General features: G+C 43.8%; 1 protein-coding gene across 8 annotated transcripts in view; it reads left to right on the top strand.

The window, feature by feature from the left end:
* Positions 1 to 22,313, top strand: part of LOC106562169 (transcriptional enhancer factor TEF-1) — a 56,835-nt gene that overhangs the window by 27,049 nt on the left and 7,473 nt on the right. Inside the window, exons 4-11 of one of the 8 annotated variants that reach the window (XM_045689130.1) lie at positions 12,809 to 12,873; positions 14,559 to 14,621; positions 14,713 to 14,775; positions 17,320 to 17,331; positions 21,133 to 21,267; positions 21,551 to 21,597; positions 21,921 to 21,982; positions 22,158 to 22,282. In XM_045689130.1, the coding sequence (XP_045545086.1) occupies positions 12,809 to 12,873; positions 14,559 to 14,621; positions 14,713 to 14,775; positions 17,320 to 17,331; positions 21,133 to 21,267; positions 21,551 to 21,597; positions 21,921 to 21,982; positions 22,158 to 22,282 (572 nt within the window). Of the gene's footprint in view, positions 1 to 968; positions 990 to 12,808; positions 12,874 to 14,558; positions 14,776 to 17,319; positions 17,332 to 21,132; positions 21,268 to 21,550; positions 21,598 to 21,920; positions 21,983 to 22,157; positions 22,283 to 22,313 lie in introns of those variants that run through there. The other 7 variants (XM_045689136.1, XM_045689138.1, XM_045689132.1 and 4 more) reach the window with 7 other exon arrangements.

Genomic DNA, 22,313 nt, shown 5'->3' with positions numbered 1-22,313 from the left:
CATTACTGCTATGCTGTGTGCTCTGTCATCTCATCAGTGGGCCGACCCATGCTCCTCCTATGGGCACTAAGTGGCACTTGGTTTGCAGGGATGCCAAGGATGAGTTAGGCATAATGAGCAGACCTGGCTCACCCCCGATGGCCCAGCTCTGTGCTCCTCTGGGGCCCGCCTTACCGGCCCTGCAGTGCTTCCAGAGACAGCGAGCGGACCTGAGATCCCCCACTGGGCGGATAATGAGGAATTCTGGGATCAGCTCAGGCTCCCTGAGTCACCTGCATTCACACAGATTGGAGTGTGCGGAACTTCAGGCCGGAGAGACATCAGACACCTCAACAATAATCCCCTCTTTGTTCCTGAGCCATTGTGGCAATGGAGCACTGCTGTGTTTTTACACACATGAAGGAAAAATTCCAATTATATTATATTATATTTTTTCTCCTGATAAGAGGAACTCTTGAAGTGTAATCTGAGTTTAGTCTGGACGGACTGAATGTTGGCATTGTGAGACTAGCAGGGGGTTGTGTTGAATAATGTAAAGGATTTAAAGGTCATGAGTTCATAGGTTGACACACCAAGTTATGTAGTCATTCTGGGTCAGTCAGTAAAGATGTTTCTACTTCTATCTGCCCGTCACTCTGTTTGTTTGTCGTCCGCCCTGCCCCACTCACTACATTATATTTAGTTTACTCTCAGGGACAATGCTTCCAATTGTCTGCTCCTTAAAATTCTGTCGGATTTTCAAAGGGAGATTGTTGCAGTATAACGAGACTCAAAGGCACATGACATTTCAGCCTCTAAAATTCAAGGAAGGGTACCTTTTATATGTGCTCTTTGTGCTGTCACTTTAAACCAAGCTCAACGCTGACAATCCTGCTGCTGCTTGCCTGCACCTGTTGTTGTTTTGTGCCCGTGGCAATGAAGAGAGACGTGTGTGTGTGTTCGTTCCATACGCCCAGCTCGAAGAGTATGAGGACAGGTGATACAAGCAGGTCGAGTTATATTTAAAACTGGATTTCATATCGCTTATGTAATCGTAATGTAATCAATTTACATTCGAATGGATTTTCATCGAGATTCTCCGCTTTTTTGATGATCAGTACTGTTATTTTTAGTAGGGGTCTCCCCAGCATGTAGACCCCAGTGTTAACCTGTGTTGTTATTGAAGTGACCCTGTGTGTGAGGTGTGACCAGGCATGGCATGTTGGCACTTGTCGTAGATTCCTGTCTCCTGCCTGCCTGCCTGCTGCGTTAACCAGCCTCAGGTTGTTGGGGTATTGCACCACGCTTGGCTGCTCAGCCAGAACAATGGGCCCTGGGCTCTTGTTGTTGTTATTTGTTGACCAGTGGGTGACGGGATGCTATTGGCAGGAGCTTAAATAGTGCTAAATTGGCGGTTTACTCGCAGACGCAGAAATAGGAACGGAGATTTGATTTGAGATAGCATGCAACGTTTATGAATATTGGGGATACTTTTGGTGTATCCATATGTCAGGGTTAGACGAAGGAAAATCCTTGTAAATCTCTTTCCGCTGGATTTGTTTCGTGACATTTAGGGACTTTTTGGTATATTAATGTAAATCCATCAGCATACAGTAGCTGGTATGTCTGTTATGGACAGCAGTCTCAGTTTGTCTTTTGTAGGTCAGGACCTCAGTTGGTTTATCAATGTCCAGACACAGGCTCCTCATCAGAATGGAATGTACCATGGAATCTCAGATGGCTTTCTTAGAGACTGTGAGAACCCAGACACATTTATACATAGATAAAGCAGACACACATACATGCATGTAGGCTAAACACACACACATTCACGCACAAGCGCACATAAACACGGACATCTGTGTCCTAAAATGATCAACACTGAGGTTGTTTTTGTCATTAAATGATTGTACAAAATACAATGTTTGTTTTTCCCATATAAAGGACACAATCAGGTTTTCAAGTCCCATCCTGTTCTAACAAGAGAAGAAAGAGCGCTTTCTAAAGATGCCATGTAATTCCTGACCTGCAGGGAAGAGAGACTACAGAGGCTTACAGTGTGCTCAGTTGTGATTTGACCATGGCGAGGTTTGCTCAATGTTTTATCAGGAAATGTTTGCATGTGAGAGCAGGGTTAGGTTAGTAGGGAATATTCTGCTGCCTGTGTGTGTCAGGGACTTTATGGGTTGTGTCCCAGCAGGGAAGCCTGTGTGAGTCTCTTTAGAGCTGGGCTGGTTTCAGGTTGCACGCTCCCAATTGGCTGCTTTTGTTTGAGTAAAATGCTGGAACTCTGGGCTTCTTAAAGTTGCAGTGTCTTATGCTCTCCATTCATGTAGAGCATCAGTTTAACACTGATGATGGCACCATTTTATATTTATGAAACCCTTTCTACTGATGAGACCAACCATTCTACACTGATGAAACCATTCTGTGTAATCAATGTAAGAATGGAATCTGTACTGTACCTCTATATTTTTCAACCAGTGCTCCAAAAGCCTGTCATTTAATGTTGGCAGCAGATGTTGAAGCATGTGATTGTATGTCCAAGGTAAAGCCTATAGGATTCTCAACTGTAGAAACTGTAAGTCTGTTCATGGAGAGGATCATGAAGAACAGGTAGGAGATATGCTAACCTTGCCAATACTGCACAGTGTTCTTTGCAGAGAAGCAGACAAAGGAGCTGCTCTTAGAAGACTTCTATACTCATATCTCAACAGCAAAGAAATGATCACATTGGGCATGTTTACTATCATTTACTATCATTTACTATCGTGTTTGGTCTGTATCACAGGCAGCTATCTCTTCTAGACTGATTGGAGCTGTCAGACTGTTACAGCCTTAACAGAGAGGATTGTGTGCAATTTCTCTGTTGGAAAATGATAGCATTCCCTCACAACTTTGAGAGATAAGGTTTTTACTTTCAGCCTGTGTGAGTTAAAGAGAAGCAAACAGGGAGAAGGAGAGGCAGACCACATCAGGGCCACAAAGTTGGGCTTTTCATTTACACATATTGGTCGCCGCTAACAGGTTTTTCTTTGTGTTCAGATGCCGGATTGATCCTGAGAGATTGAAAATATTGATTTAACCCTGTGAGGGGGCAGGTGGGGGTGCCTCCCTGCCTGCCAGCCAGCGTCATGTTCACACATCGGCCGCGCTCCGCTACAAGTTCCTCAGGGGACTCCTAATTACCGTCGCCCTCACAGATTAGTCCAGCAGCCAGTCCGACTGTAGCCTGACTCCCTGGTTGTTTATTTCATCCCTCCGTCCTTCTCTCTCTCTTCCTCCCCCACTACTCCTGAAAGACACACCCCGACCCAACGGCCAGGCCTGCCTCTGCAGTAATGTATGTGATGATATACTCAGTGGCTTCTAATTGATAGAGTGATTCAGACGAGTGCTGGTTGCGTTAATTGGTCCCCGGTGAGCGTATGTATTGCTCTGAGAGGGGGGAGTAGGCCTGAGCCGCAGGCTCGCCTAAGCAGGACAGGTCAGGGAGAGAGGACGTAGAGCCAGCCAGGGCCACTGCGTGATGGGTGGCGCCCCTAACTCCTTGCCCCTGTCCGAAACACAGTCGCCATTTAGCAGAGGTTAGCTGGTGTAATCCTCTCTGTGTCTCCATGAAGACCCGGGTCAGTAACCTGTTGATATCTGATGTGCCGTTAGCTTGAGAGAAAATACCCCACCTTTAATCTCTCACGGTTAACCTGACTCATTACCTCAACCACTCACTGGGCTTTTACCCCACTTTAAGGTCAGTTAAAGTTAAGTATTGATTTCTTTTTGGTGTTGGCAGATATAAATAGATTTTTAAAGAGGTATTAATTACATACAAAGACATTATAAGGAGATATTAATTGATCAGCAGTCAGATTTCCAGCCACCGAATGAGACTTTTTATCCATTAATCAGGCCTGAAGACTAAACACAGTGCTTTTGAGTGTCTGTGAGCGCCGACCTCCACTGGGTTGAATTATGAATGTGTATCAGGAGTCGGGAGAACTTGGCGAAGCCTATTCAGCTGGCCACTTTCTGCGGGTGAAAGTGATGGTCTATTACCACTGAATGCTTGTAGATCCTGGTTGCATACCATGCTGTTACTCACTGTAGAACAACAGTTATATCACATGACAATGATTAAGTAGCGGATATTGTTGGACGGCTCGACGACTGAATGAGAAACATTACTCAGGTTTGGGGTCTGCTGCTCTGTTTGTTCTTTGTTTGCTTATGACCACAAATATAGCCTAGCCGTTCCATAGAAGAGCTCACCCTTTGTAGCCCTAATCATCAGAAGGAACTGCTTCTATTTTCTCAACCAATCAGCAAAGTCCTCACATTAGAAACCACAAATGAACAAACTGCAGAAATGGGATAAATGAATCACTTGAAATCATAGTGTATCTAAGAGAAAATGAGGTTATACCTCAGCAAATATAAGATCTTGTCTTCTCATAGATACATACATTTTAGACAGAAGTATTTAAAATATAGGTTTATGGTAGTTTTGCAACGTATTCGTCTGCCACAGATTACTAGCACATCGTTTTTAGTGAAATACTGTAAATGTATTTGAGTAATAGTAGGCCTGTTTCTAAAATGACAATCATGTCATTACATTTGAATGTTACTTTCTGTCATTTCACATTGTATGCTAAAGGTTATGTAAGAGATTGGGAACATCATTATATCTATGTCTTTGAAAGTGGACTGGATTTTGCCTTTTTGTTTGTGGAGCTCATTTTATACATCATTTTTAATATTAAACATGATATTATGTAAACATCATCTTAAAAACATAATCTGTTCGTGTAAACCCATATGTGAGTTTAGTGAGTTATTCGAGGGCATTCATGTTTTGTAAATGGGTGATATGAATCTCTGCGGTTTCTGTCTGCCCTACCGGCCTGTTTCAGAAGTCCTGAAGAGGGGGACACATTACTTAATGACTATTCGAACCAACCACATTTCTTCTTCAGTGTTACCTAAGTGCCCTCATGGATTGGTTTCATTATTTAATTTTTTTTCTGTTTCAAATGAGCTCTGAATTGTTGTGATCTGTGGCTGTATGAATGAGAAATACATGTTGAGTGTTGGGGCCGAGGTCAGAGCCGAAAGCAAACAGCCACTGATGTTCTATTTTTTCTCCCAGAGACATTAAGGAGCCTGCCCTACATTTACACAGGCACACAGCAGGCTCTACAAATCAAATAGTCAAATCATGGATTGTGGAATTTTGGGTGGAGGCTACAATGAATGTACAGATTGCAGATGACAAATCAGAATCCCTTACTATGTTTCACTTAAAATAATTCATAAAAACATTCTTGAAAACTATTTGCACAAAAAAAACGAACATATGGTCTTTATTAATCCTTGTTTCCTCTTACCCAGCAGCATGGCACCATGCGATGGATTATTAAAGCAAGCTGAGTGAGTAGAATGTAGAGGATGTGGATACGTGTGTTTGCGTGTGACCTTGCCCTCTCAGCAGGAGGCAGATGGACGCACGCACAGACGGCCTCTTTGGAAGATATATAGGCTTAAACTTTCAGTTTGTAAAAGCCAGGAGGGATGGGTGGGACGTGTGTGTCTGTCATCGTGGGGGGTGGGGTAAACTATTGTGACCCTAAGAATGGCCCGAGTGTGTGTGAACGTCGACGTGCCAACTTTGGCCTTGAAGTCTTTCTTAGGGCCCCACGCTTTAAATACCGGGGGGGGGTTAAGCCACCCGAATAAGTAGCTGGTTGGCTGGAGTCAGATGTTGGGATCAGCAGACGCTATCCTCTTTCTAAATGGATTTCACTGGCATAAGGGGCTGAGCCCCCTCTCCCTCTGACCCTAATTATTACTGATGAGAGAGCAGAGATTTGAAGAAAAGGGGGAGGAGGAAGAGGGGAGGGGAGGGAGTTTCTTTGAGCCACACCTTCATGGGGAAACACCTGCAGGATCTTAGCAACTTCAAGCCTTTATTTTTAGAAGCAATGGAATTGTTTCAGCTAGCCTCTTGCTCAAAGGACAGACCTATTGTTTTGTTCACCATGGCAGCTCAGCAATAATTGTTTTTGTACAATTAACACCAATACAAACAACATACTTTTGTAGTGTGATTATGTTTAATGATTATAAAACTGGGCTATTGTTGCGTCATTTAAAAAAATGATTTTGTACATATTCAAATGTAGGTTACTTGAAACTGACAGCCAAACGTAGGACACCATTGTCTGTCACCTGTTCAACTTCCAGGCCTCAAGGCTCCTTTATTGTTAGTGTAGTGACAGGTTCTCCTCTTGGCAAGCGCTGTTTCCCAGTGTGCCGCTGTTCTTGTCAAGTTAAAGGCTCTCTGCCTCCTCTACCCACACCCTAACCCAGCCAGGGACCCTCCTGCTGAATGCCTCCAGATTGTTGGTTTAGTCTATTGTAATGCTAATGTCAGCCTGAAACCCCTGAGTCATCTATCAGGGATGACAAGGAAGTCAGGCCTATTGTCTGAACCTGCTACTGCATCCACATAGAGAGAGAGGCTGGCCTCTGGCCCACACTGCATTCTGGGACAGGAAACCCAATGGAAAAGGATCAATGCTGCTCTTACTCTGCCCAGACAGGAAAACTGTCAAGCCATTTACATTGACAGGCATTCATGTAATCAATACTTACATAGATGCCTGTGTCTTTAGGAGGAGAGAGAGAGAGAGAGAGAGAGAGAGAGAGAGAGAGAGAGAGAGAGAGGATAGAAGCACTTTCTCTGGTTTTTCTCAAATTAATGTTTTGAGACTGGGGAATGTGTAATAGGTGCTTTACCCAGTAGTTCCCTACAGCACAAGGTTCTAAATATTGGGTTGAGATAATGACTGAGCAGTGCCCTAACATCTTACAGCGTGTTAAGCTTTCACAGGTCTAATTCAGGTTAAGCCTGGGCGAAATCACATTGGTGGTTCCTTTTGGGCCTTGACAAGTGACACTTGAGAAAATGACATTGTAATGAGAACGAAGGATAGACGTGTTTGGTGGGGAGGGGCATGTCGGCGAGAGGTTGCCCCCTGTGCTGTTCAAGGCGTGTCCTGTGCTCCTACTAAGAGGAGAGAGTTAAAACCACATGAGTGAGCGCACCGCTGGCTGACATGGAGCCAGGCCCAGCACGGTCTCAACATCCATTGACATCATCGCCCACCGCCGGACCAGATGTGACTGTGGTTGTGCCTGCATTAAACAAAAGTGCTGCTACAGGAAATGAGCGCCTTGAAAAGGAGGAAAAAAACCTTCAGCAAAGCGTTGTTATTACCACTCGAAGGACGTAACCAAGGCAGTTAAAACGTTTAATACGCCATAACCTAAATTATTCCAATGTTTATCATATGCAGGTGCATTGCTTTGGGGCCTTTTCAGATTTTATGATCTTTTCATTGATATGCCAGTGGAGATGCTTCGTTTACAATAGCCTCTGGGTGCGTGATCAATGGCAAATGTATGCACATCAAGTTCACTTATACTTATATAATTGACCAGCTCACCCTCTGGAGAAATGTATCTCATCACTGCCATGGGTGAGAACATGTGTGTCTGGGCTGAGTTCAAGTTCTGGAGGGTCAGCACCATTTTCGAGCTAAATGAATATCTCATGCCATATATATTCTGTGGATATTATGGCCACATGACCCAGGCTATTGGTCTATCTCATTCCCTTCTTCAGATGAGGCTCTAGCACTGCTGTTCTCCTGGCAGGTGACAATAGTCAGGCCACAGCACCACCTGTCTTTCCCCGGTGTCACTCACCACTAATAAGTAGCAGGATACTTTAGAATATGGGCTGAAGCAGAAGGACATGTGGTCTACACATGTGGGATGAACTAACTTCAACTCAAACATCCATATACTGTATCTCCTGCAAGACTCAGATTCTCTGCTTTTCATAGAGCAGCTAATGATGGACGTTTTGTTAGCAGTGATTAGTTTGAATATAGAGACAGTAATGTGATGAGAACGGAAGAGGAGAGAGAGTCAAGACTTATAAATGATGAGAAGGGCTTACCAAGAAAAACTTCCAAAAGGACTCATTCAAGGTAGAAAGGAGTTGGAGCGCTCAACAAAAAGTGACACAGTGGGGATTTTTGAAACATTGAGAAAGACTATAAAGGTCAGAGGAAATTATTACTGAAGAGGGAGTTCAACTCGGAGTAATGCTAATGTTACTCAAAGTAGTGTGATGGAACATTATCAGAATACGCCTAGGGAAAGTTGAGGAGTTGTAAATAAGCTGGGAGTCTGTTATTTTTGGGGGCAGCAGGCTCCAGCAGCACCAGAGGGGGTATGAGTGGGGTGGGGGTAGAGGCAGTATGGGGGCTGGCGGTAGGGGGGTATGAGTGGGGTGGGGGTAGAGGCAGTATGGGGGCTGGCGGTAGGGGGGTGTTGGATGGGGGCTAGGAGCAAGCAGACACAGCAGCTGTGTAAACCCCAACAGTCCAGGGAGGGATAGAGCGAGGGGGGGGGGTGGACTTTCCAGCTAGGCCTACTGCAGTCTCACTCAAAAACATTTTTACAGTTTAATGGTGGACTGTGTTATGTGCTACAATAACTACATACCTGAGATGTTTCAAACCATGAAATAAGTGGTGCTGCTGTATGAACCATGACAGCTAATAGGCCTAAGCAGCAGGTCATCCACCACATACTGATTTAAAAGTGTTACCGGAGCATTGGCTCTCGGACTAACAGGCTCCGAGACAGCTTCTACCCCCAAGCCTTAAGACTGCTAAATAGCCATAAGACTGCTAAATAGTTAATTAATGGTTACCCGGACTATCTGCACTGACTCTATGCACACTCACAAGACTATATATACACACTCACTCACACACACACTACACTGACACTGACACTCTCACGCAAAACATTCACATACACTACACACACACATACACATACACACACACAAACATACACACTATTTTACTTGTATTATTATCTATCCTGATGCCTAGTCACTTTACCCTGCCTTCATGTACATATCTACCTCAAATACCTAATCTGCTACTGGTACGTACCAGTACCAGGTATATAGCTCCACATTGATCTGGTACTGGTACTCCCTGTATGTAGCTCCACATTGATCTAGTACTGGTACTCCATGTATATAGCTCCACATTGATCTGGTACTGGTACTCCCTGTATACAGCTCCACATTGATCTGGTACTGGTACTCCCTGTATATAGCTCCACATTGATCTGGTACTGGTACACCCTGTATATAGCTCCACATTGATCTGGTACTGGTACTCCCTGTATACAGCTCCACATTGATCTGGTACTGGTACTCCCTGTATATAGATCCATTCTTGTGTATTTTATTCCTCTTGTGTTATATTTTTTCTTTGTATTATTATTTTTGAACTCTGCATCGTTGGGAAGGGCTCGTAAGGAAGTATTTCATGGTTAAGTCTACACCCGTTATATTCAACTCATGTGACAAATAAGATTTGATTAGATTTTTGATTGCAGGGGCAGAAAAAGTGCATTCCTGTGGTCAGGCTTGAGTGGACTGTGACTTTATTCTCTACTACTATTGTAACACCCAGCAGGGCTAGGGACCAGGGTGAGGCTGTTCCAGGATCCTCCCAGGGAGGAAGGATGCTCAGGGCCAAATTAGATTTCTGACTGAATGAAGAATCAGCTCTGGGGGACAATCCCAGGAAGAGTGGACCAACTGGCTCTTTGTGGTGCTGTGGTTTGAGTGCCATTGATATGGCCCAGGACCTTCAGGGTCATTGAGATTCAGAGGAGACCATTCTTACCGGGGGGAAGGAATCCACAGAGCATACCTATTAGCATGACTCTACTCTGGGGATCACACCATAAATATCTAATCCTTTTCCTGCTGCTTTGAGTGACAACAAAAACCCTCCTTCAAGAGTTAACTCCCTCAGTCAACCCCCATCCTTTCGCCATTACTTTCCCTGTTTTCTTCCAGTGGGGCACAACTATCCACCCGTCAACCTGAGTGAAAATGAAATCACGTGTCCTTACGATGGTCCCAACTCCTAAAGATTGAGAGCTTCCCCTCTCAGCAATTCCCTTCCAGGGCATCATCGGTTACGATGCAGGGTTACTTTTGTCCAGCGGGGAACCTCTGAAGGAGAGATGCAGAGAAGCCAGGCCAGCGTAAAAGTCTGGTCTTGCGTTGGGAGAAGGTGTTGGCCAACGTGTTGACAGACAGTGGAGTAAAACAGGCTGCTGCTTCAGCGTCTTTAGGGGTAGTAATTCATCCCAGTCGTATACCTCACTAAATAAGATGAACAGCTCACGTCAGCTCAGACTCTTACCTCCCACAGAGTTGAAATAAGCATGTGTGATGAAGCAGAGCTGGGAGCCTGATGTTCATGTGGAGAAAAGGGTCTATCTTGGTTCACAACAACTTTCAACTCTCTGAATGCTATTGGTTCTCACTGTTTAGGGCATAGTAATCTGTTGATTCTTATTGAAATAATCTGCTAATCTGTTTTGAATTGATTGTTCTCATTTGTATGAATTTAATTGCTTCTTTCACTTTAGTTAAGTAAAAACGTTCATGGCATCGAAAAGCTTGTTTGAACCAATGCCAATTGTTTCCAATTATGTTATGTGCTTTTAAAAGAGGAAATTAAAAACACAACTGTACTTGAAAAGTGTGAATGAAAAGGAAAGAGAGAGAGAAAGAGCGAGAGGGAGAAAGAAAGTCATCTGGCATTGCTTAGGTTCCAGGGAAATGAAAAGGCCGGACTTTAAAACGTTGAATTAGAACTCTCAACAGGGGTAACTTCTCTACCGTGCGACTCCAGGCACTGCGCCACATCTCTCAGAGTAAAACACAAGTGTTGATTAGTTTACGGGAGACACAGTATTGCCCCTTAGAAACATTTTGAGTAGGTCGGAGAGCGGTTGAATAAAGTGGATTCAGAGTGCTGAATGTGGCCAGTTGCTGTTTTAGCAAATGTTGTTTTGCAGTGGAAACACAGGAAAGAAAGCAGGTTCGCCAAGACCCGCTGAGCAGTCTTTTTTCAGCCTGGTCAAGAAAAAAAAGAAAATTCAGCAGTAAGCATTTGTGTGCTTTGATCTAGGAATCAGGCGTCTGCATGAATGCCCTTATTGTCATGTTATGTGTACACAGTGTGTGAATTATTGAAAACAGCGCGGCCCCGAGGTTCATCTGGGAGAGATTACAGTGCAGGCATGCTGGGAGGCCCGGGCCGGGATTGAAATCCCCCAGATGCTGTTTATTTTTCCAGGGGAAGGAGACCTGATTCAGTCACCCTGGACTTGTCTAAATGCTCCTTGTGAGGAGGCGAGACTTGGGTCACGACTCTCGCCACACCCCTCCTCCTGGTGCCTCGCCCACAACAATCCCCAGCCCCCGTCATGCAACAGAGCAACACCTGTCTGGGTGTGCCAGACACATGGAGCAAGGTGTTGTGCTACACAACATGTGTTTACTCAACTTCTTCAGTTTTATCAGTGCGTTGATTTAAATGTGCTATTTTGAAAAGGCACTAGTAAATCTGCTACATCAGGGTGTCTTCTTTCAAAAGAAACTGAACATTTGAAATGCTTATATATAGAGCCAGTAGTGAATCTAGGGGCTAATACATTTGATAAAATAGTGAAAGCAAACATCTTGGCATCCAAACCCCTCTGGCATCCAAAAATAACACTGAGGGAGACAGCCAGAGAGAGAGGGGGAGCGAGAGAGAGAGAAAGAGAGAGAGAGACCCTCTCCGTTGACAGGTGTTGTTAATGGCAGTAACTCAAGGGGCAATATCCAGACTGAACGTCCTTTCATCTGGCACACCTGAACAGAGCGCGCTCCCTGGGTTCACAGCAGGTGGAGACTTCTGCCTGGCTGCCTCGGTGTGACATTACACAAACAACAGGCAGCACATACAGCCCCAGCCTAACAACCCAGACCTGCCTGCCACCACCTCCACTACGCTTGTTCTATACTTCACTTTATTCACCATCCTCATGTGCAGCATCTGCATTAGGCGGTCCATCCACTGCCTTTCACAGGACATGTTGTAGCTTTTCCATTCTGAGAACACAGTCACTGCTCCGTAGCCAATGTACCGGTATATATTGATGACGCTAAGTGAAATATCAAGACACGGCCTTTCATTGAGCTGGAGAAAAAAAGCCTGTTTGGTTGTTTAAAGGACGTGTTGCATTACATGGGAGGGAGAAGTAGGTCCATGGCATTGGTTGCCTTCAGCTGGACACATAATTAGAGTGGCTCCTTACCTATAATTTGCGTAATAGTTTTGGGGTGGCGGTATGTTATTACCATATGAAAAGGCTAAGCAGGGGTCATTGTGCATCGCTGCAGCAATTAGAGGCGAGCTGAGGGCAGAAGAATGTTTGGCGCTGCCATTAATTAGAAATCACTACAAAGCCCATGCTTTAATAATCATTTAGTGAGAACAGCACTGCTTAAATTAATATATTTCCAGTGCCATTATTTACAGTAACAGTATGAATGTCTGGGTCAGTTTCTTTTCATAGCGTGAGGCTTTGAAGAGAATGGGATTCAATTAGATGAATTTGAAAGGCTGTATGCTTGTTGTAAGGCTTTTGCATGCTAATGCAACATGCCGCTTTTACATTTCAATTGGATTTTTGTTTGTTTGTTTGTCAAGATGTATATAGTGAGATGTTAATGTCTGATGATTATACAGTATGATGCATATTTGACTAATGTGTGCTTCATTTGTGTCATTGTAAATTAAAAGGACACGTGAAATCCAGGATCTCAATGATGGCTTATTTTGTGCTAACCTTTCTCTCTCTCCTTGCTGTGTGCTTTCTGCAGGTCGGAATGAGCTGATAGCCCGATACATCAAGCTTCGGACTGGAAAGACGAGGACGAGGAAGCAGGTAAGAGGGGAGCGGAAAAGTTTGCATGGCATGTTAAAACTGAAGAAGGCCATCACACCTGAATGTACCTGCTGCCTGTGTTTCTGATGGAGAGAACACAGGACACACACACACACACACTCACTTGCATGGAGCTTTGCTGCATGCTTGGTCTGATGGGAGGCTGTCTTACCAGACCCTGGATGTGTTTAGTCTTCTTACAGTTATCCTGCATGAGAAGATGTCTCTGCAAAAGCTCTCTCTCTCTCTCTCACACACACACACACACACACACACACACACACACACACACACACACACACACACACACACACACACACACACACACGGACACCCTCACATTACAGTAACGCAACTATAACACACTCGTTCCGTCTGGAAGAGTGTTATAAGATATATACATTACTCAATATTTGTGGTAAAAAAATATATTCAGTGTTTTAAAATAATCACAACAGAAACTGGATTAGGACATAGATGATAGGACATTGATTAATAACAACATTATTGTTGTCTGTTATACGTTTCCAGTTGATGTAAGCAACAGACTGTAGATATAAATAGATGTTACCCATAAGCTCCCATAATATAAGTTGGTGGGAAGGTGTCTGGCCATGAGGTCCATCAGTCTGGTTGAGCAGGAAGTCATGCTCGTATGTCCATGATAAACACCCCTGTGTCCAGACTGACACTCTATAGCTGGGTGGGAATTGATCAGCCAGCTAGAGAAAAGTCATGTGTGCTATGTCTCTGTAATTCACTCTCTCAATGGGGGATCACACAAGATAGAAGGTTGTTTGCCTGCTGTAATTTATGGTACAACCAAAAAACACAAATATTTGATATTTAATTATTGAAGTGTTGAGATGTTAATAAATCAGTCTCAATCAGAAATAATGGTAATTTATTTGAGTTAATTAACATCATTTGAAATATGATGATTACTTCCACATTCACTGTTCTAACTAAAGAGCCCTGTTCTGTATGAGACTAGAGAAAACAATATCAAGACATAGGTTGATTAAAATAAGGAATGTCAGATTGAATTGTAATTGTAATCTTATTTTGGCAAGATGGAACAGAGTACCTCTCAATCACCCTGCTCCCCCTATTAACAGACATGCTTTTAGGCGTTGATCATTCCCTGGTGAACTGCCTCAACAGCCACTTGTGTGTGATTGGCCTGATTAAGACCGAGAGGAGAGGAAGGAAATCCCCCTCAGACCAAGTGTTCGTCCCTCCCCCCGTCAGAAATACAGACTGACCACACATTATCTTACTATAGCCAACCATTTACACTACTGAATATTTTATACAAAAGCATTACATATTTCCAAGTCTGTGTGAATGTTGAAAGCAGCATGGGCCTCTGAAACACCTTATCCGGCTCCCTTAAGAATACAAGACTGGCCGATTCTCATTCAGTACACAGTCGATCACATCTGCGCCCTGTTAATGTGTGCTAAAGAGGCCTGCATCCTTCTTAATCAGCTCACTTAAGTGACAACAACAGGCAACACAATGCTTTGTGGCTGTGAGCTTGGTGTGTGGCTTGGAGATGCTTCTATTATCCTATTGGGCAGCTCAAATCCCCCTGAAGTGTTCTCAACAAAGAGATGTGTAATCCTTTTTGTATTTTTGGTTTTCTTGTTTTTTCTCTCTTCTTTTGTTTTAAAAAAATGGAGGTGTCTAGTCACATACAGGTCTTAGCAAGAAAGAAAGTTCGAGAAATCTCAGCTGCCATCAAGGTACGTCTGGCTTTGCCCAGTTGCAGGGGGGCTTTTCATCGCCATGGTTACAGGCTGTTCCTTTGTTTTCCTCCCCTCCCCTACCCCGCAGGTGTCTAGTCACATTCAGGTTCTTGCCAGAAGGAAATCTCGTGAGTTTCATTCCAAGCTAAAGGTATGCGCTTTTCTGCTTTTGGGCTTGTGGTTGCTGTGCGTAGTCTTACTTCCTGTTTCCCGTGGTGACAGAGTGAATGCCTGACGCTCTGATTCCCGTAGCCTAGATCCCCTGCTTATGATTAGAATTCATAATATAACACACACACACACACACACACACACACACACACACACACACACACACACACACACACACACACACACACACACCTCTCCATAAGTGTTTTATTTCTATTTTCTTTATTGTCATTGAACAATAAGTGAATTTGCTTTGAAAACAATTGTAAGGATCTGTTCAAAAACTTAAGAAATATATTTTAGGTTTGTGAAAAATATAAGATATAGTATTACTAGTGTCCATAATGCAAGTCTGAAAATAGATAGCATTTTAAAATGTATTTATTTATTTAACTATTCAAGTCAGTTAAGAACAAATTCTTATTTACAATGATGGCCTACACCGACCCAACCCGGACGACGCTGGGCCAATTGTGCGCTGCCCTATGGGGACTCCCAGTCACAGCCCGTTGTGATACAGCCTCGATTCAAACCAGGGTGTCTGTCGTGACACCTCTAGCACTGAGATGCAGTGCCTTAGACCGATACGCCACTCGGGAGCATATATAGATATAATGTGAATGAGAAATTCAATATTCTCATGAGAGCAAGGCTTGCTAAATATTCTAAATCTGTTCCACAGAGCTCAGAGCTTGACACTCTTAAAAAGAGCTTAAAGAATTTCACTTTCTTCTGTATTTTTTGCCAAGAAAAATATGTTCATGTTAGTCCAGACATCCGAAAGGCAATGTCATCATTTCCTCAGTTAAATTAAAATGAGCCCAACTGCGTTGGATCCTTATAAAACCCTCAAAGCAAATGGCACTCACAGTTTGTAGACTTTGTTGCTTCTTTCTTTCTGTTTGGCATGACAATGTGAACCCAGAATCAGAGGTTGGTACTGGTGTTATCTGTACTGAATGTGGGAAAGCATGTTGGCAAGATGCATTGGCTGTTGGTGAGTGGCTGAGAGCTGAAGTTCAGAGGTCATCAGCAGAAGTCTGTTTACATGTCATAAGCAGACACACTATCAGCCACTGATGTGCTGCATGTTAAAAGGGTTTAGGTTCAAAGACTAAGGGTGGTCTATGAAAAAACCTTTGCCTCTTTTTTTTTCTGTTTTAACCTAATCATCTTCCCCTGTCAATGCTGAGTTAAGACCATGAGGAAGCAGCATCTCATCTGCCCTCTCTGCTGTTGTGCCAACCCTCCATATTGATAACTCTAGGCTATCACATTGACATGGCTATCAGTTGCCTTCTTTTCTCTGTGTACATGTGTAGCTGTCCTATTACATTCTTCTTCTGTGACTCATTTTATCAATGTGTTGAAAATCATGGGCTAACACCAAACATACCTTTTCAAAAATGTCTTGTGAAATAAAATATATTGTGAAAGGTGTAATCTTGTAATACATGTACCTGTAATTCAAAACATTTTTCCAAGGGTCATTTGGTAATGTATGTGTGTTTAAGGACCAGATTTCTTTCTCTCTCGTCTTTATGAGGGGATGACTACATCTTTTGACTTTCCCCTGTTCCCAGTGTTCAGATGGATTAATGACCCCTCATTAGTGTGTGTGTGTGTGTGTGTGTGTGTGTGTGTGTGTGTGTGTGTGTGTGTGTGTGTGTGTGTGTGTGTGTGAGAGAGAGAGAGAGTATCAGCCAGCTGTGAATGCCTGGTCTTTCAGGCACAGTGCGGCTGTCTGAGTTAAAACAGCCATCTTTTGTACGGGTCTCTGTCTACTCTCATCTAAAGCAAATTAGAGATCAGCAGCAAAGAGAAAGGCACGCGTCCCCCTCCATTTTACAGGGAACATCTCTGTAAATCTGCTCTGTCTCTTTTCTTATCTGAGACATGTTGAGTGAAATGACAGTCATTATGGTGCCATTCTTTGTGCTACTTCTCTCAAACCATAGCTGACCATAGTGATCAAATCCTCAGACATTCCAAGTCCACCACATTCTCCAAAATCTTCCACCCCACATTATTATTATCCAAATTTCAGTGTGACAGCAGTGCTAGTTGTTAATGAGTCTGAGGTTCCTGTACTGATACATTATTTCAGTGTAATGTTTTGACAGAGGACATGGCACGAATACTTCAAAGTGCAGTTTGCTTTGAATACACATTTAACAATGGTATTTTGTCAGTCTAGGTTTTCTTACATTTTTGTTACGACCAAAGGATATAATGTCCTAAAATATGATTCAATAGAATTCATATAATTTTGCAAGCATTATTATAATCAAATCTGATTAACTGAAATCTGATTAATTGAATGAAATCATTCAACTTTCACCTACATTGTCAAATTGATTAAAGTGATTTCTAGAAATGCTCTTTGTTATCAGGGTATTGTGTGTTGGATCATTGAAATCAAAATGCTGATTGATAAAACATACATTTTTACATCTTGCTAAAGCAGGATTGTTGTCCAGATAGATTGTAAAATTACAATAAAACCTTGTTTGTTTGCATTCAGGTTACAAGCATGGTAAGTATCAATTATCCGTCCAAGCTCCTGGCTCTGCTCTTGCCAGACCTGTCAGCTGGTTGAGTATCTTTGCTTCTGCTATAGTACCATAGCTGCTGCTGCAGCCCAGTGACTGTCTAGTCTGTGGGCCTCTGTCATAGCTTCACACCACTGCATCTACAGATACTGTACAGCTCTTGCCAGCATGCTCACCCTCACCCTCAGCTTCTGCATGTGTTCTCATGGGGGTCCTAGTTCTGTAGGGATGGGTCAGAAGTCATACTGTATACTGCTCTACTTGTGTTGGGATAAGAAACGACATTTCTGTTCGTTTGTGCTGCTGTGAAAACACAGTAGAAACAGAATGCCATAGATACAGTTTAGCTGGATGGTATACAGCAGACTACTGGGTGGAACTGATGCTAGCGAGTACTTCTCCACCGTTCCCTCAGCCACTAACTCCCTAACTCACTACACCTGCTATCGATTAATGAACCTTGCTTGATATCAACATTAAATGTGATGACATTTTTTCTGATACACAAAGGCTGAGAGTAGTCCTCATGTACTGTATTGAGCTGAAGCCTTTCATTTTAAATGTTTTTTTTTTTTAATTGAACCTTAATTTAACCAGGTAGGCCAGTTAAGAACTGCGACCTGGCCAAGATAAAGCAAAGCAGTGTGACACAAACAACACAGAGTAACACATGGGATAAACAAACGTACAGTCAATAACACAATAGAAAAATCTATATACAGTGTGTGCAAATGTATTAAGATTAGGGAGGTAAGGCAAAAAATAGGCCATAGTGGCAAAATAATTACAATTTGGCAATTAAACACTGGAGTGATAGATGTGCAGAAGATGAAAGTGCAAGTAGAGATACTGGGGTGCAAAGGAGCAAAAAAACAAAACAATATGGGGAAGAGGTAGTTGGGTGGGCTATTTACAGATGGGCTGTGTGCAGGTGCAATGATTGGTGAGCTGCTCTGACAGCTGATGCTTAAAGTTAGTGAGGGAAATATAAGTCTCCAGATTCAGTGATTTTTGCAATTCGTTCCAGTCATTGACAGCAGAGAACTGGAAAGAAAGGCGGCCAAAGTAGGAGTTGGCTTTGGGGATGACCAGTAAAATATACCTGCTGGAGCACGTGCTACGGGTGGGTGCTGCTATGGTGACCAGTGAGCTGAGATAAGGCGGGGCTTTACCTACCAAAGACTTATAGATGACCTGGAGCCAGTGGGTTTGGCGACGAATATGAAGCGAGGGCCAGCCAACGAGAGCATACAGGTCGCAGTGGTGGGTAGTATATGGGGCTTTGGTGACAAAACGGATGGCACTGTGATAGACTACATCCAATTTGCTGAGTAGAGTGTTGGAGGCTATTTTGTAAATGACATCGCCAAAGTCAAGGATCGGTAGGATAGTCAGTTTTACGAGGGTATGTTTGGCAGCATGACTGAAGGATGCTTTGTTGCAAAATAGGAAGCCGATTCTAGATTTAATTTTGGATTGGAGATGCTTAATGTGAGTCTGGAAGGAGAGTTTACAGTCGTCCAGAACCGTCCAGAGTAGTGATGCTAGTCAGACGGGCGGGCAGGTGCTGGCAGCGATCGGTTGAAGAGCATGCATTTAGTTTTACTTGCATTTAAGAGCAGTTGGAGGCCACGGAAGGAGTGTTGTATGGCATTGAAGCTCGTCTGGAGGTTTGTTAACACAGTGTCCAAAGAAGGGTCAGAAATATACAGAATGGTGTCGTCTGCGTAGAGGTGGATCAGAGAATCACCAGCAGCAATAGCGACATCATTGATGTATACAGAGAAAAGAGTCGGCCCGAGAATTGAACCCTGTGGCACCCCCATAGAGACTGCCAGAGGTCCGGACAACTGGCCCTCCGATTTGACACACTGAACTCTATCTGAGAAGTAGTTGGTGAACCAGGCGAGGCAGTCATTTAAAAAACCAAGGCTGTTGAGTCTGCCGATAAGAATGCGGTGATTGACAGAGTCGAAAGCCTTGGCCAAGTCGATGAAGACGGCTGCACAGTATTGTCTTTTATCGGTGGCGGTTATGATATCGTTTAGGTGCACCCATGACCAGCTCGGAAACCATATTTCATAGCAGAGAAGGTATGGTGGGATTCGAAATGGTCGGTGATCTGTTTGTTAACTTGGTTTTCGAAGACTTTAGAAAGGCAGGGTAGGATACATATAGGTCTGTAACATATAGAGTGTCTCACCCTTTGAAGAGGGGGATGACCGCGGCAGCTTTCCAATCTTTAGGGATCTCAGACGATACGAAAGAGAGGTTGAACAGGCTAGTAATAAGGGCTGCAACAATTGCGGCAGATAATTTTAGAAAGAGAGGGTCCAGATTGTCTAGCCCGGCTGATTTGTAGGGGTCCAGATTTTGCAGCTCTTTCAGAACATCAGCTATCTGTGAAGGGGAAATGGGGGAGGCTTGGGCAAGTTTCTGTGGGGGGTGCAGAGCTGTTGACCAGGGTAGGGGTAGCCAGGTGGAAAGCATGGCCAGCCGTAGAAAAATGCTTATTGAAATACGTGATTATCGTAGATTTATCAGTGGTGACAGTGTTTCCTCGCCTCAATGCAGTGGGCAGCTGGGAGGAGGTGCTCTTATTCTCCATGGACTTTACAGTGTCCCAGAACTTTTTGGAGTTTGTGCTACAGGATGCAAATTTCTGTTTGAAAAAGCTAGCCTAACTGCCTGTGTATATTGGTTCCTAACTTCCCTGAAAAGTTGCATATCGCGGGGGCTATTCGATGCTAATGTAGTTCGCCACAGGATGTTTTTGTGCTGGTCAAGGGCAGTCAAGTCTGGAGTGAACCAAGGGCTATATCTGTTCTTAGTTTTAAAAAAATTAAATGGGGCATGCTTATTTAAGATGGTGAGGAAAGCACTTTTAAAGAATAATCAGGCATCCTCTACAGACGGAATGAGGTCAATATCCTTCCAGGATACCCAGGCCAGGTCGATTAGAAAGGCCTGCTCGCTGAAGTGTTTTATTAGGGAGCGTTTGACAGTGATGAGGGGTGGTCGTTTGACCGCGGACCCATTACAGTCGCAGGCAATGAGGCAGTGATCACTGAGATCCTGGTGGAAGACAGCAGAGGTGTATTTAGAGGGCAGGTTGGTCAGGATGATATCTATGAGGGTGCCCGTGTTTACGGATTTAGGGTTGTACCTGGTAGGTTCCTTGATAATTTGTGTGAGATGGAGGGCATCTAGCTTAGATTGTAGGACGGCCGGGGTGTTAAGCATATCCCAGTTTAGGTCATAAGGAGAAGAGTGGGGGGACTTGATGAGAGGAGCCATGAAAGGAACTCTTAACCAAAGCTTTCGTCCTTCAGACTTACTTTAGTCATTCTCTTTGTATGGTTAACTGTGTTCTGTCAGGCAGACAAATCCAACCTTGACACAAGAACTATTGAATTATGTTATATTCAAGGAATAACAGAGAAAGGAGTTATTATTAATCACTCCATTACCTATTCTATATGGTTGGAAGTGTGTTAGTGATAGATTTGTCAACAAGGAAACTTGCTTTTATTAAGTGCATGCCCGCACTTAACATTTTATACAGGAATTCAATTTTCACTTTACTCTGTGGCACATTCCTTTGAAACAATCCACTTCTTTAATGGCTGCCGCAATATGTTTGCTTTTAACATGCATGCTGTCCGTCGTTGTTGGAGGCGAGTGTGTGTGCTTGTGTGTTTAGAAGTGTGGCTGTTGTTATCACTGTTCTATGTCCCCCATCTTGCCGTCTGTGAGTGCTAAGCCTTTTGTGACGGTTGTTGAAGGATCAGACCGTGAAGGACAAAGCCCTCCAAAGCATGGCCTCCATGTCCTCGGCTCAGATCGTCTCTGCTACCGCCATCCACAACAAGCTGGGCCTGCCAGGCATCCCGCGCCCAGCCTTCCCCGGAGCGGCAGGGGTAAGAGGCCCGCCGGCAACGCACTATCGGTCCACTCAGACCAGCACACCACAGAGGGCAGCCACCAGGCCCCCTGCTCCCCAGCCAACACAGCTGACGTCCCATCCAAATCACATTACACACACCAGGGCTTTATGGAAACTGACCACATCTGATAAGCACACAATCAAAACGAATGCTAGTCGAGATAACTACATGTGTTAATTGTGCTGCTTGGAAGTATTTTTCGGTGATGTGTTTGGATGTTTTGTTTTGTTTTGTATTGATATATCTAATTCTCTAGTTTTGGCAGGGCATGATATCGACAGCCCAACCTGGATCATCCCAAGAGTGAGTATCGTGTTCTATTCTCAGAAAACATGGAACGTGACTGTTTTCCATTTCACTCCCTCTCTCTGTCACCCTCTTGCTGTTCCGCTCACTCTCTCGCTCTGTCGCTCTCTATGTCACGTACTCGCCAATATTTTCTTTGTGGGTGCAGTGGTTGAAGGGTCTATATGTTCCAGAGATAGAAATGAATGGGCTCTCGTACAAATACTTCAGTCAGCCTTCTTTCTTCCTCGCTGCTTGTCAGTAGTGATATATTCAATATGTTGCTCTGTAGAAGTTCCAGACCATTGCATTTTTCTAATGGGATCCTCCCTCTGTTTTAGCATCAAGCCGTTCACCCAACAAGCATATCCCATCCAGCCAGGAGTAACAACAACGATTTCCAGTAAGGCTTTCACGCATGCTTACAACCAATTTCCTTTTTTTTTCTTAATACGTAGACCTGTAGCGTTGTTTAAAATCTGACATTATAATGAGTTATGGAGATAAAATTCAGTTTGATGATATGTCAGAGAGAGAGTTGTGTTATCTGAGTGTTGCTCATGGTGGTTGTGATGCAGGCTATGAGCCCACGTCAGCCCCAGCCCCCACAGTCCCAGCGTGGCATGGCCGCTCCATCGGGACATCCAAGCTCCGGCTGGTGGAGTTCTCTGCCTTCCTGGAGCAGCAGAGAGACCAAGACTCAGTGAGTATCAGGGCCCCATACTCACTTATCA

This window comes from Salmo salar, chromosome ssa11, assembly GCF_905237065.1.
Source record: "Salmo salar chromosome ssa11, Ssal_v3.1, whole genome shotgun sequence".
Classification (NCBI taxonomy): Eukaryota; Metazoa; Chordata; class Actinopteri; order Salmoniformes; family Salmonidae; genus Salmo; species Salmo salar.
Note: the sequence above shows the minus strand (reverse complement) of the source record. Positions and strands in the feature narration are given on the sequence as shown.